This window comes from Oxyura jamaicensis, chromosome 1 (assembly GCF_011077185.1).
Source record: "Oxyura jamaicensis isolate SHBP4307 breed ruddy duck chromosome 1, BPBGC_Ojam_1.0, whole genome shotgun sequence".
NCBI classification, from domain to species: domain Eukaryota; kingdom Metazoa; phylum Chordata; class Aves; order Anseriformes; family Anatidae; genus Oxyura; species Oxyura jamaicensis.
Window position 1 is genome coordinate 45,995,715 of NC_048893.1, and position 21,074 is coordinate 46,016,788.

At 40.2% G+C, this 21,074-nt stretch overlaps 1 protein-coding gene and 1 non-coding gene across 2 annotated transcripts; one reads left to right on the forward strand and one right to left on the reverse strand.

Moving 5' to 3' along the window:
* Window positions 1-4,424: 4,424 nt before the first annotated feature.
* TRNAD-GUC lies at window positions 4,425-4,496 on the reverse strand. Its single transcript has one exon. It is a non-coding gene; the product is annotated as a tRNA-Asp (tRNA).
* Window positions 4,497-4,683: 187 nt separating this feature from the next.
* LTA4H (leukotriene A4 hydrolase) lies at window positions 4,684-19,156 on the forward strand. Its single transcript, XM_035343180.1, has 19 exons — window positions 4,684-4,893; window positions 5,810-5,940; window positions 7,994-8,114; window positions 8,619-8,687; window positions 9,373-9,477; window positions 10,185-10,237; window positions 10,872-10,944; window positions 11,252-11,392; window positions 11,612-11,635; window positions 12,650-12,720; window positions 12,839-12,950; window positions 14,016-14,160; window positions 14,246-14,349; window positions 14,680-14,750; window positions 15,330-15,384; window positions 16,262-16,357; window positions 16,886-16,968; window positions 18,198-18,302; window positions 18,634-19,156. The coding sequence occupies exons 1-19, from the start codon at window positions 4,744-4,746 to the stop codon at window positions 18,752-18,754; spliced, it is 1,830 nt and encodes a 609-aa protein (XP_035199071.1). The 5' UTR covers window positions 4,684-4,743; the 3' UTR covers window positions 18,755-19,156.
* The last annotated feature ends 1,918 nt before the right edge of the window (window positions 19,157-21,074 follow it).

Genomic DNA, 21,074 nt, shown 5'->3' on the forward strand with positions numbered 1-21,074 from the left:
GAAGAAAACACAGTGCGCGTCTGGAGGTGGTGCAAGTGAATCGTCTGTAGAAATGCAAATACAGACAGCACAAGTGGCAATTTTAAAGGTACTTAATAGTATATCCCCACATTCTGGGTTAACATCTTCTAAATGCAAATACAGACAGTTCAAGTGGCAATTTTAAAGGTAATTACTTAATAGTATATCCCCAAATTCTGGGTTAACATCTTCTAATGTGCATTGTGGTTTTTGGATTCTTTAGTTTTGAAATAATAAGTGACTCTGAACATTAGGTCTGTGTGGCACCCAAAAGCCACAGCTCCTCATGCTGTTGCCAGCTGTGTGCATGTCTAGCAACATGGAAAGTAAAAAAGGAAAAGACTGTCTGTGCAAAAGTATTTTAAAAATCAGAAAAAAAGGAGGAACTGAAAAAATTACAAAACAGGTTCCTTCCATATGAAAGGAAGGATGAGGGGACTTATATTTAACAGGCCATCTGACATATAGAAATACATCCATATGAAATAGTTGGAGGCTTCTGCAGTGAAGACAGGACTAAGAATCTGCCTTTCTCAGAAAATAAATAAGTAAATTAAGAAATAAAATAAAATAGGCCTTCTAAAGCTGCTTAAAAGTAAATGAAAGGTAAACTACTGATAAAACATGGCTTTCAAATATTTTCTACTGTATCTGTCCCAGGGATCTGAATTAATTACTGAACACTCAACGTACAAAACTGAGCAGTTCTCAAACCATTGTACTCAAGCATTAAGCACTCAATACGTTCGGTGCTACTGCAAAAAAAGCGGACATCTAAGTTACCCGTATTATACACTAACATGGAAAGAGGCCAGGCTAGTCTGGTGGAGTCATAAAACTGCAGCATGCATTGGGATTGAATGCCTGATGCTGGCCTGGGTGGCTGTTAATTGGCGGGTAGGTCGGCACTCCACCTGGCTTCAATTTGTGTTGCTGGGCTGACCTGCGTGGGGCTGCAGCTACGCACATCACCTGAAGATCTAGACCTGTGTAAAGAGACTGGAAATTTTCAATGAAAGGACTGAATCACCCACTCCCCAGTGGCATGCTGTGCTCATGGACCCCACATCATGTCCTGCGGCAGTCAGCGTGCCAGGGATCTGTGGGAGCCGGCTGCTCCTGGTGGCTAGGGGATTGGTGATCACCGACCAGCTGTTGTCCTCATGCAGGTCTTTTCCCAGGAGCTGATCCAGGGCTGGCACCATCACAGTGCATACTAATGGTGACAAGCTGAAACTTCTCAAGTGAAGATGAAATTCTTCCGGGTTGCTTTTTCCATGTATATGATCAACTGGTTCACCATGTGTAAAGATAGGAAGTCTAGAACAGCTACTGGTGAAAATCGTGCCAGTACCTTCTGAGGGTGAACCACGTTCCCCTCTCTTGTTCCCCTCTCTTCTTGTCAGGTTTAGCACCAGAATTTAGCAGCAAAATCCAGCTGGAGTAGAAGGTTTGTATCCTCCTAAACTGCCAGATCATCATGCTTATGTTGGATTTCCTGACCTGCAAGGAAGCTTGGAACAATTTGCTATTACAAGGATTGCTGCTGCAGGATTTCCACTAGACCACTGCTTTTGCTGTGGTCTTCCAAGCTGGTTTTACAGAGCTAATGAGCAATGTGAACAATGTTGTTAAACTAGACTTTGAAAATACTGAATTTTACAGCCTCAGAGGAACCCTTTCCAGCACATGTCTTGTTCTAATTCTCAGGATAAGATGGTGCGCCCTTCAAATATGCCTATTGCTCTGCATTCGTTACAGAATAAAATCAGGAAACCAATTTAGGTTAAATACCCTCTTTTGGACATGTAAAAATGGGTGGAAAAATCCCATGTATTCCATCACTTACATTCTGCCTTTCATGGCATTTTCTTCACCCCTTCCACCCTTGTGTATACAAACCATCTTTGGAAATAAAAGAAAGAAAAGACAAGTAATTTTATCAAGAACAGCAGCTGTTATTTCATGAGTTATTTCTTTCTTGCTTTAAAGGTACTGACACAAAGCCCAACCCCTGAGCATTGCAAAATTCAGATGGTTTGAAAACAACACACAGACCTTTCCAAACTGACACCCCTACAACATGATGAAACATCACCCAGCGTGGTGGAGGTCTTCCTGGGTCTATTCCTTCTGTTAGTCCTTACTGAACAGTTATAGAGACATTTTTGACTCTGCTCTGCCTGGTCTCCCTATTTATTAATTAGTTTCTTTCTAAATGAGACCACAACTAGCATAATTTCAGTAGCTGATTGTATTTATGTGTCTGCTAGAACAATTGCTGGAACTTATTTTCAACTAGGTTTAAAATGTGGATTTATTGCTATAGTTTTCAAGTTCAAAAGGGGGCTTTTCTCTTATTTTCCTTGCCCTTTGAGTAACTAAGAGCATAAAACTTCTCATAAGCTCATAAGCTTGTGTTTCCTCATTACTAATGACATAAAGCAATTTCCAACATTTTCAAGCAATTTTTTGCTTTCCAAAAATCTTCTTGACAACAGGTAATTGTAAAGCTCGGCAGTTAAGCATATTTGAAACGCACAATGTTAAACATGGATACGGACACAGCACACAGAGGACAGAACCCGCAGAGTTACAAAGTGCTGAGGGCCTTAGTGTGCCTCAGCAAGACGCTGCAAGGAGATGCAGTTTTGATGTTCAGGATGAGACTCCAGCCCAGACCTCCCCTGGGGGCTGCTGTGCCATCACATTGCACCATCAGCAAGGCTGCGAGCAGCAGTTTGCTTTCCAGCACTCTTGTCGCTATTTGGTTTGGCTGAGCTGTCTCCCGCAGCTGTGAGGCCAATACTGGCTCTTCTCCCTGCACTCTTGGTAGTGAAGTAAGATGTGATGAAATGATCAGGAACATCAAAAGGGATGTGGAGGAGAGCTGCATGTGGGTAATTCAACTGGATTTGGAAGAAGAAATCAGGGCAAGGCTTCTGCGAGTTCCTCTTGCGTTCTTTAGTGCTGGACCTAGTCCAAGCTTTCCCCCTGCAAACACCATGCGAGGCTTGCTGCCGGGGCTTCCTCTCCTTGTACCTCCTGTGGACTTTGCCCTGGAGAAGCCGGCCTGGACCGCACCAAATTCCTCCCCACGGTGCGAGGTGGTGCTTGCTGGGCCTGCTGGCATCGCCAGTGGCATTTTGGCAGGGCCTGGCAGCTCCACGCTGCTAGGCCGCTGCAGGGGGAAAGGAGACCACCGTGTCAGGCTGGCTGAGCTCACCGGGGGGGGCTCAGGTGGGAACAAAGTGCTTCTCAGGGGGAAACAGGCCAACCTTGTAAAACCACGCTCAGCACCCTGAGCTCCTTGTTCCTTCTACCTTTGCCCACACAAAGGAGAAGGGCTCTCCGGGATTGTAGAAGCTGCACTGCGACAGCCAAACCTTGTCTCTTGTGCAGCTTGCCTGTGCCCTGTGACAGCCCAGTCTCAAAACCTGAACCCCGACTAAGCAGGTATGGAAGTGCTTGCAAGACTCTTTTTTATGCCTGCAGAGCTTCATCAGCATATTTCTGTTTGGAAGGGAATTGCTTTTCTAATCCATTATTGCTTTATGACAGCTGAAATTGCCTGACTTGATGCCAACACATATGAACTACTAAATGGTTCTTATATCGTATTTTATGGTCCATCCTCAGTTTTGAAATAAGAAGCCTACTAAGCAAAATATTTTTATTATTATTATTTTTTCTGTTTGCAAAGATGTAAGCGTGGACTTTGAGAAAGGGAAGTGGGCACGGAAGAAAATTCAGAAATTGCAAAATGGACTTTAGTTTTTGTTCCTTCTGTAATACAGGCGGCAAGAGACCTGCCGAGGCTGCCTTCCTCTCCCGTCTGCGCCGTGTCGGCGCAGGCCTCAGCTCTGGCTGGGTAATGCAGAGCTCCCGGGTGTCTCTGGGGATGATTCTCCACCACACATCCCCTCTTTCCTGAGCCTTTTTCATGCTCCCCTCTCTGGGTGGCAGCCAGGCGGGGTGGCTGGGGGCTGTGGGGGGCTCCAGGAGCCCCATGGCCTCTGACAGGGGCCTGTGAGCGCCCCTTCATCCTGCGTGCCCACTGTTCCTGCCTCAGGTCTGGGTGTTTTTTCCAGCTCGGTGGGAGAAACAAAAGGTGAATGGTTTGGGAAGGCTCGGGTGGACGTCCTGTTCAGCTGCTTGAGCAGTTTGAATGTGAAAACGCTTTCCCCATGTGCTCTTTTAGTTACGTGGCTGAGCTTGTAAATTCCTGCAGCTGCACCGCCAGCTGCCCGGATCGTCCCGGTCCTGCAGGTTTCTGCTTTCCTTCCTTTTTTTAAGGAAAAAAAAAAAAATAAAAGAAAATTTGCGGTACAATTTCAACCTTTTTCTTGCAACACCTTCGATTTCATAATGAAGGAGGAGAGGGCAAGAAAAACGCTGTGTACCTCCCCGTCGGGGAATCGAACCCCGGTCTCCCGCGTGACAGGCGGGGATACTTACCACTATACTAACGAGGAACTGTACGAATAACGCTTTGCGCGCAGCCGCTACATCTCTCTCCGCACGCAGGCTACACCGCCGCGCCCCTCCTCTGCCGCAATGCACCCTGGGAGGCGCAGTCCCCTGCGCGCTGCCCTGGCAGATTCCCCCTTCGCGCAGAACTACATTTCCCAGCGGTCCTCGCGCGGCTCCGCCCCTTGCTCTCCCCCCCCACCTTCGGCGGAGGCGGTGCGCGGCCGGCGATCAGCGTGCAGAGCGGGAGCGATGGCGGCGGACCCCTGCTCGTTCGCGTCCCCCGAGTGCTGCCTCACGCGCCACCTCCACCTGCGCTGCCGCGTGGACTTCGGCGCGCGGGCGCTGCGGGGCGCGGCCGCCTTCACCGTGCGCGCCGAGCGCGAGGCGCTGCGTTGCCTGGTAACGGCGGGGGGGGGGGGGGAGCGACCACCGCAGCGGCGGGAGAGGAGCCCCCTCCCTGAGGGGACGGGGATGGGGACGGGGCCGCCGCCTGCCCTCAGGCTCCCCTCAGCCGTTCCCCTGGCCCCTGTCGCCCCCCTGGCTGAAGCCACGGCCTGTACCGGGGTGTTTTGGGCGCTGGGGGTTTAGGGGGGAGCCGGGCGTCGTGCCCCTGACACGGCGAGGAGCTGCTGCTGACAGGACGGGAGTAAAGCTCTGGGGAGCTGCGCCTACGGCTCCTCGTCTTCTGCCTCTTTACTCCGTCGGCTGGTGTCAGATATCTGAAATATAAGCCTTGCTCTGTGTGCGAAGCGAAGCTTTCCTCTTGTGCCTTCGTGGTGGGGTTGGTTTGCTTGGGTGACTTTTTCCCCCTGCTAACTCCATAAAACCTTTTTGGGGATTGGCACTTGTATTTTAGGAGAGTCGGCTCTGTTAATAACAAAGACCAAAGCTTTATTCACATTGCATGTGTGAACGCTGCCTTGTTTAGTTCATCGCTTGCATGAAAGGCTTGACTCACAGCAGCCAATTTCAGATTGGAAGTCTTGGCAGGTGTTCTTGTATCCTCCTTCTTCCATGGCAGCCATAGGAGCTCCTTCACCTTTGTAGCTTACTTGGTCACCTCCTGTTTCCCCTTTTCTGCGCCCATAGTCAGAAGTCATCTTTCACCCTCCGCTCCCTCCAGTTTGTCAAGTTCCGTGCTGCTGTCTGAAAACTCTGATCCCCAGTACTCAGCGTGGTTATTTAATTATTCTGGTTTTACTTAGAAGTATTTAAACTTTCTTTTTGCTTCAGATAGACTTGTCTTTATGGTTTGAGGAGCGCTGTGTTAATTGTGACGCTGTTTAACCAGTACGTAATATTTGCTTCATTACAGGTCTTGGATACAAAAGACCTCCAGGTGTTTAAAGTGACCGTGAATGGACAGGATGCAAAATTTGCTTTTGGAGAAAAACATAAGTTCAAGGGGACCCCCTTGGAAATCACGCTTCCTTTTGAGCTAAGAAGGTATACATTTACACATTTGCCTGTTCTTTGAGATGCTTTCCAAGCTGTGCTATATAAGCTGCTTTCCTGCTTGCAAGGTCTCAGCGTAAAGCTTTCAAAGGGACTTGTAAATTAAGGTGTCAAATGTATTTGATGTATGATGTTGTAGACAAAATTAATACTTGGCCTTCATTAGGCTGGCGAAGCACTGGGAGTCTGTACCTGTGTCCAGGTCTCTATGTAATGTACAGAGTGGCTTGCTAAAGGAAGCGGTGAAATGATGTGGGTTGTTTCACAGTTGTTCCAGCGCTTCTCATCGTTAATGTTCTTCACCTACTGGAGTTCTGTCTTGGTCGGAATTGCTCCAGTGTGGAGCATGTGGAGTTACAAACCCTGTTCTCCTTTCCTTTATACAAGGACTGATCCTCCATTACCACAGAAGTGCAGGTTGCCACTACAGTTAGCTGGGAATATGTTTTCAAGTAATAGAAGTTTTATTCTATTGCCTAACCCAAGTACCCTAAAAAGAGGAACTTGAGTTTTGGCAGCACGGTGGAGAATGATCATCTATCTACCTCTTTCAAATTGCATGAAATAAAAGGTTGTTGCAGAAGTGTGATGCATTTTTTGACAGTTGGAGTTGTATGCTGCAACTCTGTGTCATCTCATGTGCTGAAGCTGAAAGTCCTGATTGTATAAGGAGGTTCCCTTCTTGAATAAAATTGTAAGTTGTTTCTTATCATTCCAGTTTCAAAACTGTTCACTATCCCTACAAATTCATCTTTGATTCTAAATTTCTTCTTCACCCTCTGAATTAGTGCAGTTCAGAAACATAAGTGAAGTGGAAGAAAAAAGGCTGTCATAAAAGATCTGTCCCTTCTGGGAGAGCGCGGGTGGTTTGATGTGAAGTTGAATGAATGAATGCCTCAGACAAACAGGCAGCAGCAGAGACACAGGGAATTGTTTCTTTTGACTTTCAGATTTTTTTCTCATCACCATACTTTCTTCTAAGAAAAGCCATCTACGAGTAGTTTTGAGTCTTGGTTGTAAGAATTTATCAGCTTATGTTATAGTCTCCCATGTAAACCGAAATAAAACAGTGATAGGAAAGGTTAAGAGTTACAACTGAAAGTCTGACTGTTCAGTAAGCATGTGTGCCCTATGGTAATACCAATTGTTTTTTCTTTTCCTGTCAAATATGTACTTTGGAATACTGGTTATAAACGAGATATGTATACCTAGTCAGCTTATCTAGTGTCCAACTGCTTTGATTGCTGGAGTTTGTTCTGATTTATGATTGGATTGTTCAATCGAGAGAAATGCATGTATACATGGAGCTTTCAGATAATAGAAGCAAGTACTTCTGCCTGCTTTTGCTATCGGTGATGGTTTTGTTCTGTTTAAAAAACGAAAAAACAAGAGGATGAACTTGTCATTGTTTTGTCTTCTCTTGCTAGCAAGCTGATGCTGATCCTGCACAGAGCTCTTAGATTTGATCTAACACCAGTTCTTAAGCCTTAAATTAATTTAAACTTTTCTTTACTTGTTAACCTTACTGCTGGTAGGGTTTTCTAGTAATTATTATTTATAGTATTTTTTTCTTCTTAAGGATCACTTTTACAGAATCTAATATCAACTGCACAGTTTAATTATTTTGATTTACACAATGTGCAAATCCTGTGTTGTTATGGCATGTAATATATGCTCTTTTTATTTGCTTATTGAGTTTTTTATACTTATGTGTACATCATTAGATAGTTGAGGGAAAACTGTGTGAACTTAGGTTGTCTAAATAGTTTAAAGAAAAAGTTTATATTCTCCTTGAACTGTAAAAGGAGAAAATTCTGGTTAGTAAAAACAATAATGAAATGCCCTTGTGACATTAACATTGAAATAAAACAGCTAATTTTTATAATCGTAACTGGGAGAAGTTGTAGTAGTGTGTTACTTGTTTGTATTATCAGTGCTCCTGAGACAGTGCTGCAGACCCATTTTCCAGCAAGCTTTGTAGAGGAATGTCAGGAGAGATCACAAGTCCTGTCAAAACCGTCTGACTGTATTCTTTATTGTACAGGGGACAAGAAGCAATTATCGAAATTTCTTTTGAAAGCTCTCCGAAGTCTTCAGCTCTCCAATGGTTTACACCAGAGCAAACTTCTGGAAAGAAACACCCATTTCTCTTCAGCCAGTGCCAGGTTGAGTTGACTAATTTTTCTAAGTTGTTGTTTACATATCACAGTTGTTGTTTACATATCAGTTCCTGCAGTTTCTAAACAGGAGAGGATGGCTAGTAGGGGGAAGTACGATAACTTATAACTTCTAATTGTGTGTGTCAAAGGCCCTAAACAAAAACGCTGAAATCAGAACATTGCTGAGATTTTATTATGTTTGCAGTTTAATAGGTCCAGAACTGCTTTTTTTTTTTCAGCATTCTTGCTGAAGAACATCTAGTCCTTTGCAATCAGCATGTGTGATTAATGATGTCCTACCTACCGTGGTGTGTGTGTGTGTGTGTGTTTGGTTGGTTTTTAGAAAACCTTTCATTATAAAAACTAGTGTAAGCTATAACTGACAGGAAGTATTGGTTTGCGGATAATGAATTCACTGCAGGAGCTGTATAGATTTCCAATATAATACTGGTTTATTTGTAATCTCTTGTGTAAGAAAGAATGTTACATTTTGTTTTTTTTTTCTTCAAGGCTACCCATTGCAGAGCCATCCTTCCTTGCCAAGACACACCAGCTGTGAAGCTAACATACTATGCAGAGGTAGATGAATCTAAGTCATGTGCCTAAATAAAGGCAACCACTACAATGAGTGATTTTTATTTTATTTTGTTTATTTATTTATTTATTTATTTATTTATTTTGTAGCTGCTAGCCTATGGCCTCAAATAAAAACAGAAAATATTGACCTCTAGCTTACTGTAAGAGCCAAAAATGTGCTTATCTTCCCGGTAGCACTTCTCTAGGCATCATCTTTTTTTTTTTTTCATTCATACATATCTATTTCTGAAAGAAAAAAGTTCTGCAGTAGGAAAAAATATAGTCTTAAATCAGGAAAGTCTATCAGTCAAGCAATAAAGTGCTGTGAAGTAAAAATACTTTAAATTACTTTATATATTTACATATATGTTACTGAAGTAATACTTTCTGGTACATAGTTGGGGTGCCTTTGCAGTGTTGTCATAAATAGTCCAATTCTTTTAAAGAAGCACAAAGACAAATGTGCACTGTGATGACCAGTAGTCTAAAATAAGTGAAACTTTGAATATTTGTCAGAGATAGTCCTTTTAGTAGATTAAATATTGCCCTAAGGCAATATGTGCCTTATATTCTACTTGAGGAGGAAAATTTTCAGATAGAACAAATCAGGGCTACTCTTTTGCTTGTATTATATCATATACTCCCGTATGCCAGCTGAGTTCCTCATGGTTGCACAACCTTCTTTCAGGTATCTGTTCCTAAAGAGCTGGTGGCTCTTATGAGTGCCAATCGCGACGGAGAAATGCCTGACCCAGAGGACAGCAGTCGGAAGATATACCGTTTCAGACAGAATGTGAGTGCTACAGGCTAGTAGAGGGATTCCTAATGTATTTTTTCCTAACTCTTGCAGTTTACAACCACTTCAGGTATGTTTTTGGTATCACCAGTAAATCAAGTGACTGACAATATGTTCAATCTGGTAGGTGTTGGTGATGTTTCCTGGTCATCTGGCATTCCCAGAAAAGCATGATGATTGTTTTGGAAATGGTTAATGTGCTGAAAGGTAGTACTGTTGAAACACCTCTTCCTGCTTTGGTTCTTGGGAACTAATGGGTGTTCACCTTACCGGTGAGCTCTTCAATACAGTACCTGCTCTGTAGAACCAAAAACCTTTGCAACTCTTGGTCTAGTTTGTAAGGTGTTTATTGTATGTTACCTGTTTCCATAAAATTTAGTAACTGGAAATAGTATGGAAAACTAACTTTCTTTTGAACAGTAACCAAACCAGTGGTGGTGTGCTATGCTACAGCTACAGGATTTTTCTTTTCAGGCAGAAATGGTACTTAAAAGGTTGTAGCCTTTACCTGAAAGATCAATGAAACAAGTACTTTTAGATAAAGTAATATAATTTGGGGGAAAAAAAAAACCTTTATCATAATGTAAGACAGAAAGCTGTGGAGGAAATGTACATACTTCTTTGTTTACATAACTTTGTTTTTCTTTGAATCAATGATATTGATAGCTCACTTTACAATAAGTTTTTTTCATGTTCTCATTTAGGTTCCCATACCTTGCTACTTGATTGCTTTAGTGGTTGGAGCTTTAGAAAGCAGGTGAGTGAATCTGTATAAAGTAAATATTAATAATTGTAAAAAAATAAAATCTTCAGCATATTTCATTTGTTCTACAGTACTGCACCTTGCTGAATTTATTACAGTTTTGTGAAATCTTTGAATCACACCATATGCACCTTGATTCACTCTTGCATCATTTTTCTACTGAATATTCTTTTGCTGTAAGATAAAGAAATACTCTGCAGACTCTGGAGTTGATTGCGATCTCCTAAGGGCATTTTTAGCTCAAGGAATAGTAGTGTCTTTTTCCTGTGGTAACAGATAAGCCTGATTATGTACAAAAGGCAGAAAATGAAATTTTCAGCCTCATTGCTTGTCTGCACAAGAATGTGTTAAGCTAGCCCATAATAATGCTTGTGTATTAGGGTTTACAGCATTTTACAGTCTGTAAATGTGTTGCCCATTTATTTGTCCTGAGCAGTGGACATTTATGGCTTGTTTGCTTTCTAAAGCTTCTTGTAGTATCACTTTAGCAGTGGAGAGGAAGGCTCTAATGTGTTTCTTCAGCATCGTGGGTTTCTCATGAGCACATTAAATGTATGCTCTCTGTGTTAGCTTCCCATGGAATGATTTCCCGTTCGTGGTGTCTTAGTGGCATTTTCACTTTCAACAGGCAGATTGGTCCAAGGACACTGGTGTGGTCTGAAAAGGAGTTAGTGGATAAATCAGCCTATGAATTTGCTGAGGTAGGTAATTAACAGAAATGTTTTGTCAACTAATTGTTTTACATGGTAATGGAAAAAAAAACTGGCTGTAGCTTTGGGTTTTGTCCAGATTTGTTCATCCATAGTCCTCCTTTCTCTGCTTCCCACCACAAAAAATGCTGCTCTTCTGGCACAGCACAAAACTCCTGTTGAACATAAGTACTGATGCACAGCGTTGTGCTCGTTTTACGTGTGGGGCTTCCCAAGGTCAAAGAGAATGAAGTGTGGGGTCAGTAGCTTATAACTTGTTCAGTGTTTGTAGTCAGACTAACGTGAATTCTTGTTTCAGACTGAAGCTATGCTGCAAACAGCAGAAGACTTAGCAGGACCCTATGTGTGGGGGCAGTATGACTTGTTAGTCTTACCACCTTCTTTTCCTTATGGTGGCATGGAGAATCCTTGTCTTACTTTTGTGACTCCAACACTATTGGTAAGTGTAATACTGACAAAACTCAGCTTTTTCTTAGAGCTTGTTCATCCTTCAAGTGATGGATGTTAATTTACAGACTGCTAATCTCCCCCCCCCCCCCCTCACCGAGAGAACTGTAAATTTTTCTGCCCCCTTTGGAGTTTAGGCATCATGCATAGAACTGCAGTGAGTGGTGTATACTGAGTTTTACTTGAACTGACAACTACTTTTTTTTTTCAGGCAGGTGATCGATCTTTATCCAATGTAAGTGCACAGTAAGTTTGTGTCTTTAAGCAGAGCATAGGTTGAATTTGCATCTTAGCTTTGTAATGGATATCTGAAAACTTAGTCTCTTGTTCATTGGGGGAATTAAAAGTTAATGCAGTGATTCAAGAAGTCTTACAAAGTGAGTTTTAGTTCGAAGTAAACCCTAGAGAAACTGGAGATGTACCCATTTTTTATACATTCACTAATAAAATGAACAGATGAAAATAAGATGGTTGTCTGTATACATAGAGGACTGACTGAAGTCTGCTGCTCAGTTGCAGTCTTCTTGTCCTGTATGCTTAAAATCACAGCCAAATTGATTTCATCTGAATTGTTCGTAGGGAATTTCTTCCTCTATGTATCTATCTGCATACTAGAACTCGCATTGGGTATAGTTTTTCTTTTAAAGTGGAAATCATGAGAACTATGTGTATAAGTTCTTGTTTTGTCTGGGAAGTTGAGTACTCTGGATGCTGTTCTATCTCTGTAAGTCTCTTACTAGACTGATACACTGCTTAAAAAATGAATATGATTCCTTACATGTTTCTCCCCAAAGAAATGAAATATTAGACATGGGTACATTTGGCATCATTATCCTGCTTCCTGTTTGCTCTTTTAGAACATCCCAGCCCTGCACTATTTGCTTATGTGGGAAAGTAATGCTAGTTCATGGCTTGCCACGTGTCTGGCGTTCTGTAATACAACTTGATAAACGAGTGTCTGCATGGTTCAATCAGAGGAATTATTTTTGTTGATCAGTGTGGCTCTATGATGTGCAAGCTACAAATTCAAAATTCTTTCTGGAGAAGGTTCATTCAAAGACATTGTTAGTCCTTTAAGTAATATGTATATGGATAAGTTTAGAGACCCAATATATACAATATCAGTTGGCTTTGTGAACGCAGTGCAGTAATCATGTTAGGATTTTTCCTTCCTACGGGGATTTGATCATTCATTCATTTTCAAGAGGAGTCTAAGCAGTAAGACTGCCATTGTTTTTCTGCGTTTTAGGTTATTGCTCATGAAATCTCTCATAGCTGGACGGGAAACTTGGTAACAAACAAAACATGGGAGCATTTTTGGTACGTATGATATTCAATGCAATGTAATGCAAACCATGTATTAAAAATAATCTGTAAAGAGACCAATGAAATGAATTTTGCTGTCCTACCAATGCTGACGTTATCAATGAATTTCCAGGCTGAATGAGGGACATACTGTATACCTGGAACGCAGGATTGGTGGTCGGTTGTTTGGTGAGCAGTTCAGGCACTTTCAAGCCCTCGGTGGTTGGAGAGAACTGCAAAATACAGTGAGTATCTTACAAGTTTTGACAAATTTGTTTGAGGTACATACCTAAATAAAATAAAGTTGATTTCGTGTTTCCTACAAATAAGACTTATCTAGTCAGCTTTCCTAATGCCATCTTACTAGAGGTGCACAACTTTGATTACAAGGTATACGTTGTCTTCCCAATGCTTAATATACTTAAAGAATAGATAAAGCATTTTGAAATGTTTCAAGCTGTTCTGTAAGGGTGGGCATCTTTCCAGGCTCTCTTGCTTGTTACTGATGTGGCTGAACTGTAATATTACTGTCTATTAGCATACTAATTGGCAGCTGAAAGCTTGTCAAAATTGTAGAATCGTGGAATCATTTAAGTTGGAAAAGACCTTCAAGATCATCCAGTCCAACCATCAACCCAACCTGCCAAGCCCCATCACTAAACTGTGTCCCTTGGTGCCACAAGCTTACCTGCAAGCAAAGCCGTCAGAATTGCCAGTGCCAAATGCAAATAATGGATTTATTTTTTTTCTGCCTGCTGAGTTATAACTAAGAGTATTCTAAATCTGTTGCTGTCTAGGAGGGTTGTTTAGTTTCATGGTTAGATATCATAGTTAAACTTCAGTTTTCAGATTTCTTGTCTGTGATAGCATAGCTCCTTCTTACTCTGGTGATGCAGTTTGCCTATTTTATCGTTTCCTTACTGTTTTTTTTTTTTACACGACATGTTTAGAGTGAGTAATTTGTTCAGTAGTTTGTTAAGAAAGGGATAAGTATTTTACCATGTGCTCAGGACTACAACAAATGTGACAGTAATTAACTACTCTGGGATGACAGGGACATGGTGTGATTGATCCTAACATCTTTCTATTTGATATGGGGTGGTCACTGATGCAACAAAATGAGGGGAAAAGAAGGATCAGTAAACTGTGTTATGTACAGATTCAGAACCTGAGAAAAAGAAAGGTGGAGTGATTTCAGATAAGGCTGTCTCTATCTTGGATTGATGATACCTGTAGAAATAGGATTAGTGGTGTCTTGCAAAAATGTTAATCTTTCTAGATTCATGTATTTTCTTTTATCTTCGTCACAGATAAAAACTCTTGGGGATAAAAATCCCATAACTAACCTCGTCCCTGATCTGAATGAAATAGATCTTGATGCTGCCTATTCATCTGTTCCATATGAGAAAGGCTTTGCTTTGCTTTTTCACCTTGAACAACTTCTTGGAGGACCAGGTAAGTGTTGGTCAGACTTTATATATAATTTTTGCCATTTTAATTTCAAATATTGAAACAATTGTTTGTTCTTTTTAACTGTTAGATGTCTTCATGGGCTTCTTGAAGGCTTACATTCAGCAGTTCGCTTATAAGAGCGTAGGAACTGATGAGTGGAAGAAGTTCTTGTACTCATACTTCAAGGATAAGGTTGGATTGTATTTAAAACCTTTCAATTATATAAAACTGACATAACTCAGGAATTACCTTCTTTAAGGACCAGTCTTTCTCCTCTTTATCTCAATCTTAATACGATGCAGTCTGTAATCTTACAAGGATGGGTTTGCATTATGATGCTTTTTTTTTCTAGAGGTATTTTATTTCTATTATGTTTTGTTTTGAAGTACTGTGTATGAGATTCTCCAAGTTAATTGGAGGGATTTGGGGGGGGCGGAAAAAAGATTGAAACTAGTCTTCATAGGGTATGCTTTTGTTTAAAAATGATACTTAAAATCCATTCAGAATTTGTGTTGCTTGTAGGTAGATATTCTTGATAAAGTTGACTGGAACTCTTGGATGCATGCTCCAGGAATGCCACCGGTGAAGCCTACGTAAGCGTGTTTTTTTTTTTAGTAGTATGTTTTCCTTGTCCAGATTGCACGTGATTTTTCAAACAGTCATGAAAGTCATGAAGCAGTTTGTAAACAGGGTAGAAGTCTTCCCATAAACCTTTTATTAGAAAATATCCTTGCACTATGTAAAAATCGATAAATGTTTATATAGAAGAAAGCATTGCTGTTAATATTTTCATTTTTTTATTCTGGTGCAAATTTATTTTATTTTGAAAATTTCCAGGAAAGATTATTTTTTTTTTTTTCCCCTGATAGTTTGCTACAATAATACTCTTTCCATTTAGATGGTGTAATTTATGGTCAATATATTTGGAAATGCCAGTCATTTTAGAGGTGTATGAGATCAACACATAGTATCACCTACGCACAGGATGCTTGTAACTAAAAAATACGTTTCATGATAACTGAACTTTATAAATTATGTTTCAATATTGAGTTGAAGCCTACAATGAACAGAAGTGGAGCCATTTGAAAATAATTTCTAAGCATTCTTGTAAAAACATTACAGGAGCTTTTAGTGTTTCCGAAGTGTGATTCTTTGTTTTTAATCTCTGACAGATATGATATGACACTAGCAAATGCCTGTGTTGCCTTGAGCCAAAGATGGATCAAAGTGAGTGGTTCAAGAATTCTGCTAACGTCTCTGTATCTTGAAAAGCTAATTTTCTACACACAAAGTGAGCTGTTCTCTTCTGGAATCTATCATGTGCTGAGAGAATGCATTTATTATGGTGATGGTATTGCTGCCAGGGATTTTGCATTCTGTATATTAGCCTTTCATCATGGAGTCTGTGGATTTGCTACAACGTCTGTACGTGAAGTGCAGTACTTCTTTTTTTTCCGAGGCACACAGCCAGCTTTGTGTTACGTGTATGTAACAACCAAACTGAGAATGTTCTTTTTGAAACCCTACTATTATGGCTTGGTCAGAAACATCAAGAGAGGTATCTCTATTACTGATTATATAGCAATAGTACCTCTATGTTATACTGGGGCTAGGATGTATTTCTCGTCAAAACGTAAAATGCATAAATTTTAATAAATACCTAACAACCATACAATTATCTTATAATTTTAGCCATTAGACTCCTACAACCAACAAAGGATTCAACATGCCTTCTTGGTGTTGGCCCTGTGGCTTTTCGCTCTACTTGTGTATTATCTTTAACTTTGTTTTCTCAGTGTAAAATTTTATAGAAAATTATTCGATTTTCATGTGACTTTAATAGAAAAATAGGGGAGACAGAAAGAGCAGTGGAGAGAAAACAAGTAGAAATGAAAGTGAAGAAATACCAAATGTCAGACAATGGCTTACCTCCTCCCCTTTCCACCCTCCACCATTAGAATCTTGTAGCATCTACTGTGCAAATACAAATCAATGTGTTTTTATGGGCAATGGAGCAAAAGTAAATGCAGATGCTGAAACAAAGTTACACCTGTTTGTGCTTTAAAATACCTATTAGAAACTTAAATAAACCATTCTCTTTTAGGCAAAAGAGAGTGATTTGGGCTCGTTCAGCTCGGCGGACCTGAAGGGAATGTCATCTCATCAACTGATCGAGTTCCTGGGACAGTTGCTGCTGGAGGTAAAAGCATGCCTGGGGTAACATGATTCTTGTGTCATAAAAGCAGGCATAGAAGCCCAAATGTTATTTGGAATTAAATTTTCTCTTAAGTCTTGTGAAAGTAACCTGCTCTAACCATATGTAGTCTCTAAAACCATCAGCGATGCCCCCCCCTAATTATGTTTGGTTCTTCAGCTGATGAACAACTACTTTGGATTGAGAGATAAAAACAAAACCAGAAGGTGCTTGAGCTTGTCTGTATGTGGTGTTTGCGACCTGCAAATGAGCTATAAATGCTGTAAATGAAACAATTAAATTAGTTCAAGATTTGTATGTTTTGGTAGTACTGCATGTGGGAATTTGCTAACCTAATATTGCACTTACACCTTGCCCCTTCCCTAATGTTCTGAACAGGAACAAATATTTATCGTGGTAAGCTTTTAAATCCTTTGTAACATCGATCTTGTTAAATGAACCTGTTTGTTTTTGGAGTATGCGGAATGAAGCATGCCTCTGTCTTATTTCTGACTATGCAATTTCTTTTTTTAGGCTCCTCTTCCACTGTCACATGTCAAACGAATGCAGCAAGTATACGACTTCAATGCTATAACTAATTCTGAAATACGATTCAGGTTTGTTCTAGTATGGACATTTTTTCCTCACTTTAAATACTTTCATAAAGCAAATTGTCCTGCCTCGGAAATGGTCTGAGCTATACTGTTTTATAGCTCTGATGCAGTCATTACGATTTATGTGCATGTGTAAACCTGCTTACCAGAGTGGTATTGTTACTTACAAATTGGGTAAATATAGTCTAGTAGAACAACGGGAAGGGAGCAGTGGATTAGCCGTGCTTTATTCACATCTGTCATGCTTGCAAAGGAACCTGATGACCTGATAATTTATTTTGGGGGTGGTATTGGATAATACACTAATGAGCCTCTCTTTGACTCAAAGATAATTGAAAAATCTTTCCAGTTGTCAGTCAGGACTAGATCTTCCAGGTTGGCCTAATGAGTTCTGTTGATGTGCTTGCTGGTGTGTGTGTTTGTTTTTGTTTGCTTATTCTGTGTTTCTTTACCAACATAACTCGGAAAACTTTTTTGTCACATTTCAATGCCTGCTATTACAAAGCTTTTGTCTCTTCAAAATCAGTAGATATCAAGAGAAGTCTCTAAACAAGTAGGAAATGCTTTTGCTAAATGGCTCGATTCTTATGCCATCCTAACTTCTTCTATTTTGTGTATGCATAGTTAAAACAGGTCACGTATAAAAAAATAATATATATTTTTTGTTTGGGAAAAAGTAATCTTCACAAACATTTAGAAGAATTATACTTTGCTATTGTTACATACTTAGGTACATATGCAGTACTGATAAGTTATTCTGCCTTATTGCTAAATTAGAGTTCTTCATTCCTTGTCATTAACAAAACTAAATGTTTTTAAGCATACAGCATAGTTCTTGTTTCTTGAAAGATTATTTTCTTACATTTTTAAAACAAAACTCTGTGAGGTTTTCTTTGTTTTTCTTGAAGTTTTTTGGTAACTTGGTCAAATGTGGAAAGTACTTTATAATCCAGCTCTGAGTGATGCAACTGGATGCTGCTCTAATATAAAAAATACATAGCCACAGAAAAAAAGGCAATTTTGGAGAAACTTGGAAACTTTTTTTTGGTGTGTTTTTTGGAAAAGTCCACTTTATAACGTGCCATTCAGACACTAAATATTTTATATTGCACTTATGTTAGTATTTTAGGTATGCTGAAATTCTAGTCCATGAGCACACAGCACTGTCTAGGGCACTTATGGAAGCAGTATCATAAGACAACTGCAAATGAAAAATATTATTTTTTCTTCAGATGGCTACGCCTCTGTATCCAGTCCAAGTGGGAAGATGCTATTCCTCTGGCTCTAAAAATGGCAACAGATCAAGGGAGGATGAAGTTTACTCGGCCCTTGTTCAGGTAAAAGTAATCTCCAAATTGTAGGAGCTCACAATGCTGGCGGTTTTAGTATAATGGAATATGTGTCTTGATATTGTATATGTATTCATTATATTTTATAGTGTTAAAACAGAATTTTCTATATACTGCCAACAAGCTTATCTTCAGAGTCACTTGCCACTTGCTGACTTTTTTAATAGACGAAATACTAGTTTCACAATGTCCCTTAATGTGTGGCTGTCAAGAGAAAAGTAAAACTTTGAGAAAATCTGCATTATACTGTTTTTTTTTTTTTTCACAGATTTTTTTGTAACACTGTGCTTTTTGTTGTTGTTTTTTTTTTTTTTTACAGGGATCTTTACAATTTTGAGAAGTCTCGAGATCTGACTGTCAAGACATTCCTAGAGCACAGAGCCTGTATGCACCCAGTCACATCAATGCTTGTGGGCAAAGACTTGAAACAGGATCCATGACAACTTTATTGATTGCTTTGAAATTTTCTAGTTGCTGAAAAAACCCTGATTCTGCAAACCATTCATATGTGTGCTTGATTATGCCATAAAATGATCTGCTGCTTTGGTGCTAATTTAGCTTAAAATGAACTTTCTGGATCAAATTTTTCTATTTTGTACCTCCCAAGTATTGCTGCAAAAGCATTAAATCTCTGGAACTGGGAGAAAGGTTTTCTTATAAGCAATTGATGTAACATGCAAAGAAGCTGTGTAAGATGTAGTGACTCATGGAATTTAAAAACTTGGAAAATTAACTGGTGGATGGCATAAATCTTTGTGCATAGCTTTCTTTTTTTTGTAGTAATATGCAATTGGAACTTCAAGGATCTGACAACTCAAAAATAAATCTTATTGCAGAGTCTACTTGTCTGTGTATTGATCTGTACAAAAAGTGTCAGAATAATAGGATTACAGAATCATTAAGGTTGGAAAAGACCTACCTCCATGATCATGTGGTCCAATTGTCCAGTACCATCAATACTGCCCACTAAACCATGTCTCTAAGCATCACATCTACCCTTTCCTTAAACACCCCCAGGGACGGTGACTCCACCACCTCCCTGGGCAACCTGTTCCAATGCCTGACTGCTCTTTCTGAGAAGAAATGTCTCCTCTCCAACCTAAACCTCCCCTGGTGCAACTTGAGGCCATCACTAGTTACCTGTGAGAAGAGGCCGACCCCCAGCTCCTCACACCTTCCTTTCAGGCAGTTGCAGAGAGCAATGAGGTCTCCCCTGAGCCTCCTCTTCTCCAGACTAAACACCCCCAGTTCCCTCAGCCGCTCCTCACTGGACTTGTGTTCCAGGCCCTTCACCAGCTTTGTAGCCCTGCTCTGGACACGTTCCAGGGCCTCGATGTCCTTGTACTGAGGGGCCCAAAGCTGAACACAGTACTTGAGGTGCAGCCTCACCAGAGCAGAAGAGCACAGGGGGACGATTACCTCCTACCTCCCTGCTCCTGCTGGCTACGCTGTTCCTGGTACAAGCCAGGATGCCGTTGGCCTTCTTAGCCACCTAGGCAAACTGCTGGCTCATGTCCAGGCGAGCATTGACCAACACCCCCAGAGCCTCTTCCTCTGCACAGCTTTCCAGCCGTTCTGCCCCAAGCCTGTAGCGCTGCATGGGGTAGTGACCAAAGTGTAGGACCCGGAACTTGGTTTTGTTGAACTTCATCCCATTGGCCTCAGCCCATAGATCCAATTACCTTATTTACTCTTCTGTGTAGCAGGAGAATATTTTCACTGGTGTGAATTACTGTGGGTCTGATAGGACTTTGAAGACCTAAATGGATTACAGCATTCTACTGAAAGCTGAGAAAAAAATATGTCTAGCCGTGTTTATCATGGCTTTGTTACATTAGTTCTTTACATCACAATACATTCGTTTTACTTTTTCATTGCTATTTGTTGTGTACTAATATTATGAGTTGTCTGAAATACTTCTGTTCTCTTTCTTTAGCGAATCTGGGATTTTTACCATATTTCATTTTTGATATTTTCCTATGCTTTTAGTGACGTAAATTATTTCATCCCACTATATATTTTTAAAGCTTCTTAAAGCTTTACAGGGGACTGAAACCCAAGTCTTTCCTTCACAGATTTGGATTTTTTATTTTAATATTTCTATTTAATAATAAGTTCCAGCCACCACCACTCTACACTGATATAGTAAGTTAGAAATAAGGTTAAAAGCATTAGGAGGGATGTGTTTCTTGCGTATTTCAGTCCAAGTTGACTGTGTAGGTGGAACTGTTGTGAATGCTGCCATCTATAGGTTGTTTTTTGAAATCTGCGAAGAACAGCTTTTCCGGAAAATGGTAAATTAACATAAATCTGTTGACACAGAACCCCATATCAAGGAGCAACAAAGAGAAAAAAAGGTATTTTGGAGGAGGAAAAATACTATATATAAGTAATGGCAAAAAGTCTGGATTTAATTGTATTTAGAGTAGGAGTGGAAAGTCATTCAATATATTTCTTTTGCGTTTTGATTAGTGTAAACTTTCAAGTAGATAAAGACATCTTTACCAGGAGATTAATCTTTTCCTGTTAGCAGCTCTAATATAAATTAAGGCATGAACATATCTTGTTGGATTTATTTATTCAACATATACTGGGTTCTTCTATTCAGCTCTAACCTACATATGTCTAAGTAGTTTAATTAAAAGTGATGGAAAAATTAACTCTTGTGTGACTGAGGCTCAAAAATCAGCTTACACATTTATTAATGCTGCGTAAGTCATCTTTTAATAAACTCACTAAAATACTGGCTTTTTTGGAACA